This window comes from Geotrypetes seraphini, chromosome 5 (genome assembly GCF_902459505.1).
Source record: "Geotrypetes seraphini chromosome 5, aGeoSer1.1, whole genome shotgun sequence".
Lineage (NCBI taxonomy): Eukaryota > Metazoa > Chordata > Amphibia > Gymnophiona > Dermophiidae > Geotrypetes > Geotrypetes seraphini.
The window spans coordinates 13,365,264-13,376,083 of NC_047088.1; the positions used below are offsets into that span (position 1 = coordinate 13,365,264).

A 10,820-nucleotide genomic window follows, 5' to 3' on the forward strand; every position below is an offset into this window, starting at 1 on the left:
TTGAATGGTGGTTTTCTTCACAACCTCTTCCGGGAGAGCGTTCCAGGCGTTCACTACTCGCTGTGTGAAGCAGAACTTTCTGACGTTTGTCCTAGCCCTGTCCCCCCCACAGCTTCAGTCCATGACCTCTTGTCCGAGTCACCTTTGACATTGTGAATAAAGTTGTTCCCTGCTCTATTTTGTCAAATCCTTTCAGTATTTTAAAAGTCTCTATCAGATCCCCTCGCAGTCTCCTCTTCTCGAGGGTGAATAATCCTAGTTTTCTGAGGCGATCTTTGTAGCTCAAGTTCTCCTTACCTTTTACAAGCTTCGTCGCTCACCTCTGCACCCTCTCCAGTAGCATTATAGCCTTCTTTAGGTTGGGAGACCAATGTTGGACACAGTATTCACCTATCCACCACTCAACGGAACTTGTCGTAAGAAACTCTACGACAACCTCCTGGGGACACAGGCAGCTAAAATAGACTCTGACATCTCAAAATTACTGACCAAAACAACAGACATAAAAGAGTTCCGCAAAGAAATAAAAACACTACTGTTCAAAAAATATCTCCCATCACTCTAACCACCGCCCAACGAGTTCCCAACCAACGACTTCGGAAACACCCATCTATACTATCTCTTTGTCTGTGACCTAAAATGTAATGTAACTCTTCTACTTTACACCCGATTTAAACGATCGAGTTGCCATGTATTACCTCTGCAAAATGCACTATCTTCTGTTATATGTAATAACGTCTGTGACAAGTATTATCTTCTGTGAACTTGAAGTATCATAACTCTTTACTGTTACTGTAATCTACTCCTATCCTGAAATGTAATTCTACTGGAACTGTCCAGATATCTTCTATAATGTAATCCGCCTAGAACCGCAAGGCACAGGCGGAATAGAAATCCCTAATGTAATGTAATGTATTCCAAGTGTGGTCTTACCATTGCTCTGTAAAGCGGCATTATGACATCCTTACGGGAATGGGACAGGGATATTGAGATCTCACGGGGACAAATTTGTTCCCGCGTCATTCTCTAAGCCACACAGATGTTGCCTATGGGCATCCACATGAAGAAACTTACTCCCTCTTTTACTAAGGCGCGCTAACTGATTTAGTGCGAGCTAATCGATTTATCGCATGCTAACGATTAGTGTGTGCTAAATGCTTACGCACCCATTATATTCTTTGGACACGTTAGCATTCAGCTCGCCTGAGTAAAAGGATCCCCATAAATTGTGGGTTTAATAAGAGCTCATGTTTTTCTGATGGTTCTTCATATACTATTAACACTGCCCTGACCCTATGGAATTCATTACATCCCCCCCCCCAAATGAAATTCCTCGTCTAATCGTTACGCAGCCTCCTTGCTCTGGCTCTCAGATGAGATTCCCCCTCCTTGGATTGCTTGACAATTTTAAGATGGATTTCCTACCTCCAACCCTTTTGTCCCAGTTACGGCCTCTTTTACAAAGCCGCGCTAGCAACCCCAAAGCCCATAGAGATTTAAAGGGCTTCGGGGCTGTTACCGCGCAGCTTTGTAAAAGATGCCATTCATCTCAGGTTCGTCACCCTTTTTATCATTATCTTATGATGTAAAACCGCTTAGAAGTATGGTAGGCGTTGTATGAAATTTTTATTAAACATGAAACTTGGAGTACTTTGACATATTTTGTTAATTTCTTTCTCTGCTACTTTGTGGAGGGTTTTGGGGTTTGTTTATTTTTTAATATTGTTAAAGTTAATTCATACTGATGAAGTTTAGATTTGTGGACTGTGGTTGTGTTGACTTTTTTTATGCATCCAGATTAAACCTTAAAGAACCAAACCTTATAGAAAGGGACAGTGAGTACATTTTCCTTTGAACAAATGCTAGGAAGTTCTTCTTCACTCAGAGGGCGGTGGACACCTGGAATGCGCTTCCGGAGAAGGTGGTGGGGCAGAGTACGATTATGGGATTCAAAATGGGATTAGATGATTTCCTGAAGGAAAAGGGGATTGAAGGGTATAGTTAGAGGGTTCTTATACAGGATATTTAATGGATATTTCCGACCGCCCCCCCATGACATTACCGATCTCCCCCCACCCCGACAATATCTTTCGCTGACAGGAGGGTGTCCAATCCCTCCTGCCCGAAGACGCACCCCCCCCCCCTCCGGCGCTAACAACCCCCAAACCTCCACTCCACCAAACCTGTTCTTAGATGGGTCTTGCACGTCTTGAGCCGGCAGGCACGCCTCGTCGAAATGAAGCGAGCCCGCCCCTTCCCGGTCCATCCCGCCGAAGCCTAAGGCCTGATTGGCCCAGGCTCTAGAAGCCTGGACCAATCAGGCCTTAGGCATAGCGGGTCTGCCCATCCCCACTAAGTCTAAGGAAAAGGGGATTGAAGGGTATAGTTAGAGGGTTCTTATACAGGATATTTAATGGATAGGGAATAACATGTTTTAAGTAAAAGATCACTTACAGGTCATAGACCTGGGGGGGGGGGGGCAACGCGGGAGCCGACTACTGGGCATGATGGACCCATGGTCTGACTCGGCAGAGGCAATGCTTATGTGCTTATATGTGCTTGAGCTATTGGGCTTGTGACATGTAAAAGCTGGCAACAAATATTCCTATGCACGGCCACCTTTCAAGAAAAAGTATTGCTAAGTCAGTGTTTTCCTGAATTTGGCCTGTAAAGCTAAGGTGATATGATATTTTTCGGAAGTGGGGAGGACGTTTCTGCCGTTTGCGCACCCGCGGCTTGTAATGTGACGTTTTCACACATCCCAGCTCTTTGCAAAGTCAGCGCCAGGAGTGGATTTACTTCAGCTGATGACGCTGGGCTGCAGAAATAGCGAGAGGCCAGCAGGGGGAGCTCACAGCCTGGCCGTCCTCAGCATCACCCCCTCCCTGCTGCGATTTCCCTTTGCACTTTCCTTTCTGTGTTCAAGTTTATTAACATTTGATTCACCGCTAATAATAGCTGTTAAAGCAGTGTACAAGGTTACAATATAAAAAGCTTAAAATTTGGGGGGATAAAAGCAAAGACATATGACGTGACACGGCACACAGGAAGGAGCGGGAAAGTGGGCGGAGCTACAATTGTAAATAGAATAGAATACATTAGAGAGGGGTTGTAATGCTCTTCCTTTTGGAGAATCATTAGAAGCGGGGAAATCATAGGTTGCACGCATCCATAAATAGGAAGGTTTTTAAGTTTCAAGTTTATTAGGATTTTATATACCACCTATCAAGGTTATCTAAGCGGTTTTTACAATCAGGTACTCAAGCATTTTTCCCTCTCTGTCCCAGTGGGCTCACAATCTATCTAACGTACCTGGGGCTATTGAGGATTAAGTGACTTGCCCAGGGTCACAAGGAACAGTGCGGGGTTTGAACCCACAACCCCAGGGTGCTGAGGCTGTAGATCTAACCACTGCGCCACACACTCCTCCTCCTTTGAATTTCCTTTGAATTTTCCAAGATTAGTCTCTTCCCTCAGATAAAGTGACTCATCTGTTATTTCCTTTTCCCTCTCCTTCAGGCATCACCCCCCCCCCCCCCCGGTTCTGTTTCTGAGCTTGGCTCTTGTCACTTTGGGGCTCTTTTATCAAGGCATAACGTGTCCCAAAGTGGGATTTTCCGACGCATGAAGCCCAGAATTGATGCAGGCCGTTTTCGAAAGCATTTTCAATTGCTTTTTGCAGGCCGTGTTATCTGCAAAGGTTAGTGCAGGAGCACTCACCACGTCCACTTCCTATAGGGAACATTAACCCTGTGTTAACCAGTTAACACATGGCAAGCCTAGCATGCTAAATGGTTAACGCTTCCGTGCCCATTCTCTGTCCATAACATCCCTCTTGCAAAAAAATATTTATTAAAAATCAGCAACGCATAGGTTAGCACATGCCGTTAGGCAAAATATGCAAAAGGCTTTAATGTGTCTTTCAACGCCTTAACTCAGGTCCCCTTTGATCAAGCCACGTTAGGGATTTTTATTGCCCCAACGCTCATCAAATTTTTTAAAAAACCCTAATGCAGTTTGATAAAAAGAGGCCTTAATTTGAAAACGCTGTTTAAAAAATGAGAAAATCATTTAAAATGGAAAAATGTGACCTACACCGTGTTTACGGAGGCGCTTTATGACGCCTAACGCCACTGCAAGCATGGCTAATGCCGGAGGTGATGTTAGGCGTCGAAAAGTGCCTCCGTAAGCGTGATTCACATAAGAGGTAGGTGCTGGAAATATAGGACCTGAAAACCCTGGCGTACATTTCCAGCGCCTACCTTTTCCGAAGGTGTGTGTGATTAAAGAGAGAGCTTCATGCTGTGCAAGTGTGTGATCATGTTGTGTATCTGTTGTGTGTGTGGCAGAAAGAGAGCGCCTCATACTGTGCAAACGTGCAATCAGGTTGTGTATTTCTGGTGTGTTTGTGTGCATGAGATGTGTGTGTGATTAAAGAGAGAGGCTCATCCTGTGCAAGCGTGCAGTCAGGTTGTGTGTTTCTGATGTTGTGTTTATCTGCATGGGGTGCGCATATGTGTGTCAGGTTGTGTATTTCTAATGTGTTTGTGTATGGGGTGTGTGTGTGATTAAAGAGAGAGGCTCATCCTGTGCAAGCGTGCAGTCAGGTTGTGTGTTTCTGATGTTGTGTTTATCTGCATGGGGTGCGCATATGTGTGTCAGGTTGTGTATTTCTGGTGTGTTTGTGTGCATGAGATGTGTGTGTGATTAAAGAGAGAGCCTCATCCTGTGCAAGCGTGCAGTCAGGTTGTGTGTTTCTGATGTTGTGTTTATCTGCATGGGGTGCGCATATGTGTGTCAGGTTGTGTAATTCTGATGTGTTTGTGTATGGGGTGTGTGTGTGATTAAAGAGAGCGCCTCATCCTGTGCAAGCTTGCAGTCAGGTTGTGTAATTCTGATGTGTTTGTGTATGGGGTGTGTGTGTGATTAAAGAGAGCGCCTCATCCTGTGCAAGTGTGTTTGTGTGCATGGGGTGTGCGATCATGTTGTGTATCTGTGTGACAGGCAGAGCCTCTTACTGTGGAAAGAATCACGTTGTGCATCCGTACAGTTGTGTTTCTATACTAGTGGGTGAGATCCCCGTCTGTGTGTATTTTGTAGTGTTGTGTTTCTACTGTTTGCAAACCTCATAGGGTCATGTTGGGTTGGGCCGTGGCCCCCATGTGAACCCCCTACTGTGTGTGGCCATGTAGTCATTTCATGTATCTGCAACACTTGGTGGATGAGAGCCTTCGACTGTGCAGTGCTGTAGTCGTGTTGTGTCTCTGGACTGTTGGCTGTGCGCTTCTGTTTGTGTATTTGTGAACCTTCCATCTGCGTGGGAGACTCGTACTCTGGATCTACATGCCCCCCTTGTCACTTCGGGCAAGTCACTTAACCCTTCATTGTCCAAGATAGAAAACACGTTGCCAGAGGTTGTGGTAAGAGCGGTTCATGGAGCTGGTTTTAAAAAAGGTTTGGACAAGTTCCTGGAGGATAAGTCCATAGTGTGTTATTGAGAAAGACATGGGGGAAGCCACTACTTGCCCTGGATCGGGAACATGGAATGTTGCTACTATTTGGTTTTTTACCAGATACTAGTGACCTGGATTGGCCACTGTGAAGACAGGCTACTGGGCTAGATGGACCAGTGGTCTGACCCGGTAAGGCTATTCCTATGTTCTAAGTAGTTTATAATTCATTTATTAGCCCACCTTTAACAAGGTGGGTTACATATTAATCATAACAAACATCCATAAATAAGAATTACAAGAGCCTCCTCATAAGCAACCTTGGAGTTCTGAGGCTGTAGCTTTAACCACCTCCTTCTACTACCTTCGCCAACTGAAAAGGATCAAACCCTACATCTCCAAACCAGACCTCGCCCAACTCCTATACGCATATGTCCTCTCCAGAATGGATTATTGTAACTCACTATTTAACGGACTAACCAAAAATAATATCAGACGCCTCCAACGGGTCCAAAATGCAGCCATCCGCCTCCTACACAACCTCAACTACCGCGATTCCATCTCCCCGGCACTCCATGCTGAACACTGGCTCCCAATTAGCCAACGCTGTACTTTCAAAGCCCTAACAATTGCCCACAAGAGAATCTACTCCACCACCCCCTCCTACATAAAATCCAAACTTCCCATCTACAACCCCACTCGCACCCTCCGCTCAAAGTCAGAGACACGCCTATGCGTCCCCCCCGGAAGATCCCTGCTCACAGAAACTGCCCACAAACGATCCTACAGCCACTTCATTCCACACTTCTGGAACCAACTTCCCCCCCAACTTAGACAACAGAACTCATTACTAGCATTCCGTAAATCGGTAAAGACCCTCCTCTTCAATTAAAGATCTCCTCTGTCTCTCCCCCCCCTTAAGCCCCACCCTCCACTCTCCTATCTCCCTCCCGAAATTCCAGTATGACCCTCTCTTACCCTATCCACTAAAAATTTGCATCTATATGCTTATAACTTTCCGTAAATTAAACTATGGTATTTCCCCCTTCTCTCTCTCTCTGCTTAATCTCCCTGTATTCAATTCTCTCTAAAAACTATAAATCCAACCACTAAACCTGTTGTACTACTTATATGTCTAGTTACTCCGCACTGTGTATGTTCATTTGTAAACCGTTCTGAGCTATTGGGAGGACGGGATAAAAATCTAAATAAATAAATAAAATAAAAATAAAACCACGGCCCCACTCTAGAAATCATAACGTAGTAAAAGCAAGCCATTGTGACATCACTGATGAGGTTGGCTCTTAGGCACTGGTGGAATGAGGCATTGTGACATCACAATACCAGCTCTGGTTATCAGAGGCTGAAATGTTTCACACTATGTATTCAGTTTTCTCTACTATTCTCCCAGGGGAGTTCAGAACAGTTTACATGAATTTATTCAGATGCTCAAGCGTTTTTCCCTGTCTGTCCTGCTGGGCTCCCAATCTATCTAATGTACCTGGGGCAATGGTGGGATTAAGTGACTTGCCCAGGGTCACAAGGAGCAGTGTGGATTTGAACCCACAACCTCAGGGTGTTAAGGCTGTCATATTTTCAAACTGCTATAGCCTCTGAGGTGTTTGTGTCGAGCAATCACGCAGTTTCTTGGCCGTATGTTCTCTTGCCCCCCAGTTTCAGGATGACTCCCGTCTCTCTTTGCCTTTTGCAGGTGTCAGCTACTCGAGGTCTGTGCCTCCAGCGTACCCTCCGCCCCAAGAGCCAATCAATCAGGGACAATACCTGGTAACAGACGGAATATCCCAAGCCCAGGTCTTTGAGTTCAACGAACCCAAGCGCAGTCAATCACCGTTCTGGCAAAACTTCAGCAGGTTAACGCCGTTCAAAAAATAATATACATATATGTACATAGAAATATATATTGAGAGGGAAGAATTTAAAATACAAAAAAAAAAAAAAAGAAGAAAATTATATTTATAGATGGACTTTTTTCGGAGAAGCACTGTTGCAACTACTATCCAGATGGACCAAAAAGAACATTTTTGTGTGTTCTTTAATTTTTGTTGTAATTTCTTTTTTTAGTCGGGGGGGGGGAGGTTCGGGAGGGGGGCAGGACAACGACCTGTTCTACAAGACAATACTGAAGCGGAACGGACTTCGGAGATCATGTTCCAGTGGGGTGTTTTTTTGTTTTGTTTTTTTTTTATTCTGTTGGCACTGTTCCCTTCAATCGCATTAGTTCCATCAAGAGTTCTTCTCTGCTCTGGATCCATCACAGAAGTTCGACACTTCCCTCGTAGCGCGTTCTTTTCATTTGGTTTCTCTATATATATATATATGTATAGATATGGGTTAGTTGCTTTTTTTTTTTTAATTCTTTTTTTTAACTGGAGGGGATCAATTCAGAATCTCCTGAACATTCACACACCTCTGTTTAGGCAAAGAGAAACACCTCTGTTTTTTACTGGTCGTGCTAGTCTGGGTGAGCACTTTAGTCTGATGTGATAACTATTAGCTATTGTATTTCTATTGTTTTCACTGTTTTCTGGGTGTTCTGGGGGAGGGGGGCAGCGTCCGATCTTTATTCTGTAATGGATTATTTATCTTTTGTTCTGTCTGTTTATTGCATTTTCAGAGAACACTTCTTGCTCAGTGCTGTGTGGTTGGTTCATTCATTCGTACCAACTTTCTGGACATGAGCTTAAAAGGAAAGGAGACAGACAGAAAACACACACACACACACACACACAAAAAAAGCCACTTTAATTCTTATGGTTTTTTCTAGCTGTGGGAACTTCCCAGTCTAAGAAAAATAACGCCTGTTTCTGGGTTCCTGACATTCGAATTTCCTGCAGTGATGCTCAAAAACCTTTAAGCGCCAAGTCACCAGTTGTTTAACATGTTCGCTGGCGCCCGTCTTCTGTCTTAAAAATCCCCGTGCCATCACTTTATTAATGGAAATGCACGTCAGTGCCAAGGAAGCAGGCAGCGTGATACTTGAACCGCTCTACAGCTGGTGACACTGAGGAAACACGGCACGAAAGAACTCTTGGCGGGGCAGGATTACAGCAGAGGCAAACCAGACATTGCCTAGGGCCCAAACATTTAGGAGAGGCCCTCTCGTGTTGCTGGTTTAAGGATTCCTAATGCAGAGGTTTGCCCTGCTTAGTCATTTACTGGGGAGGGGAGGAAGCGCAAAGCCTCTAACTGCCAGCAGAGGTCTCTCTAGTCTCTCTACCCCCCTGTGCCTCTCCTCCAGTCATCATGAGGTGTCAGCTTCTTACTGGCTGCTTTCTCCTTTGCATTCAGAAGCACATGGGGCCCCCAAGTGTGGGATTTTTGAAAGGTTATTTGTGTTATGATGGGGACCCAGCATGTTTGTTTGTCTAGGACTCATCAAAGGGTTAACCCTGCCCTGAACTCAGGAAGGAAATGCTCCGTGTGGAGGCCACCGGTTCCAGCTGGTGTAACACAGTTGTAATACTCCTGGATACTACGGTCACTGCTATCTTTTTATGTCCCCCTCAGCTACCTTCAGGCAGATCATCGAATTACCTGTGGGTTTTGGAAGCCCTGCAAAGAGCTTTTACGTATGAAGTTTGTCACGGTACTTAAGGCGGGTCATTTTGCTTCCATGATTGCCTTCCTCGTAGCTGACTGCGCAGCTGCTTTAGAAAAGCCAAATCAATGTGCATGGTTTAAAAAAAAAAAAAAAGGCACTCTACGCACATCGCAGCTTGACCTGACTTATTGTTACCGGGGGAAACACCTTACGGCTGCGCGGATAACACTGCATGTGTTTTGATATGCACTTTTACCCATGTGCAGGGCGACCGATGCCCAAGATAACAGGGAACAGCTAGAAAGGATGGTGGCCAACTGCGTAATCACGGGAGCGGGAGGACGTCAAAGTGAGGATCTAGGGCAGTTAAATCACTTGAGCAGGGTAACTGGATATTGTCACTGAATATTACATGGCAATTTTGTGAGTCCGTGGGGAGGGGAGGAGCTGCCCTGTATGCAGTTAAATACTGAGGTTCAGTCTTTCATCACATACGTTAACTGGACAAATAGTACCATATAAACACAGTTCTATCTTTGTCCAGTTTAACACATGCGATTCAGTGCCAGAGCCCAGATGTGGTCTGGCCTTAAAAATATCCAGGCATAATACCGCTGGCAACCCCAAAACTCTGACTGCCACCAGCTGAATATTTACTGGGGGGGAGGGCCGGTGATTCGAAGTGGCAAGCAAAGCAAGGGGGCCTGGACAAGCTGAAGATGGGCTTCAGGGCCTCTTCCCAGATCTTGCCCTGGGACCCCCGAAACGTATAACACCAGCCCTGCACCTCCCAAAAGCTTAGAAGGCCGTGTCCAGTTTCCGTTCCACATCGCAAAGCTTCGTCATTCATTTATTTGAATTTGTATTCTGCTTCAATCCTAAGTGGTTTACATCTAAACCAAACATATTCAAAATTCACAGTCTTTAACATGGCATCCCTGTATTCCTTCTAAAATGTAATTATTAAGTGCAGAGATGGGCAACCTGTGTGCGGCGTGAGGGCCAAACCTATACACACAGACGACCGTCATTAACCAGAGTTTTGACAATTTTAAATACTGTATTTCACAAATGTTTTCAGCATAGCCACTGTAGAGTTCGCCTCCATCTTTTGTAATTAAACGTTTATTTATTTATTTATTTTAATTATCACAGGTTGTCTATGGAGCATCTCCAGTTCCAACATTATGTAACGTTGCAGCCCGTAAGGGAGAGCGCTGACACTCATATGGCCCTCTGTGTTTAAAGGTTGCCCGCTTTTGAGCTAGTAGACGCCAAGCTCATGATCCTGGGGCTGGTTTTCTCTCGTTCCATACCCGGACTTGTAGTTTGGATTTCTCTGAGAAAACCAGGGCCTCGTCGCCACACAGGCAGAGAGGCTAAACGTTAATCCAGTCAACTGAGTGAGGGGGCAATCCTAAAAGAAACAGCTTTTAACTCTCATTTGGGAAATCAGCAAATCTTTCTCAGAGTGGGGAGTTTGTGGAACAGCTCTGAACATTTGCAGAGACACAGATGGAATAACGGGGAGGCGATTCAGGCACTGCTATAGGAATCCACTAGCCAGCTTTGAGCTAAAGTGCCTACCAGGGTCCTGTAGAGCAAGGATACTGGCCGAGCCTTGCAATAGTCCCAGAGGAGGTGTGCAGGATAGTGGAACCTAAGGCACAAGACCACACTATCATTGAATAACTTCCAGACTAGGTGACATGTGGCATGTACCAGAGCGATTTGCAACTTCTGGATGTCAGTGCTTCTTCTGGGGCTAAGGTCCATATGAATAATCCTATCCCTTCATTGGCATGTCT

The 10,820-nt window shown here is 45.1% G+C and overlaps 1 protein-coding gene across 6 annotated transcripts in view; it reads left to right on the forward strand.

Annotated features, from left to right (window-relative positions):
* Positions 1-10,153, forward strand: part of ARHGEF9 (Cdc42 guanine nucleotide exchange factor 9) — a 448,518-nt gene extending 438,365 nt beyond the window's left edge. For 5 of the 6 annotated variants that reach the window (XM_033946852.1, XM_033946856.1, XM_033946854.1 and 2 more), the window contains one exon: positions 7,162-7,343. In XM_033946852.1, coding sequence (XP_033802743.1) covers positions 7,162-7,343 — 182 coding nt within the window. Of the gene's footprint in view, positions 1-7,161 lie in introns of all 6 variants that reach the window. The other variant, XM_033946853.1, reaches the window with a different exon arrangement.
* The last annotated feature ends 667 nt before the right edge of the window (positions 10,154-10,820 follow it).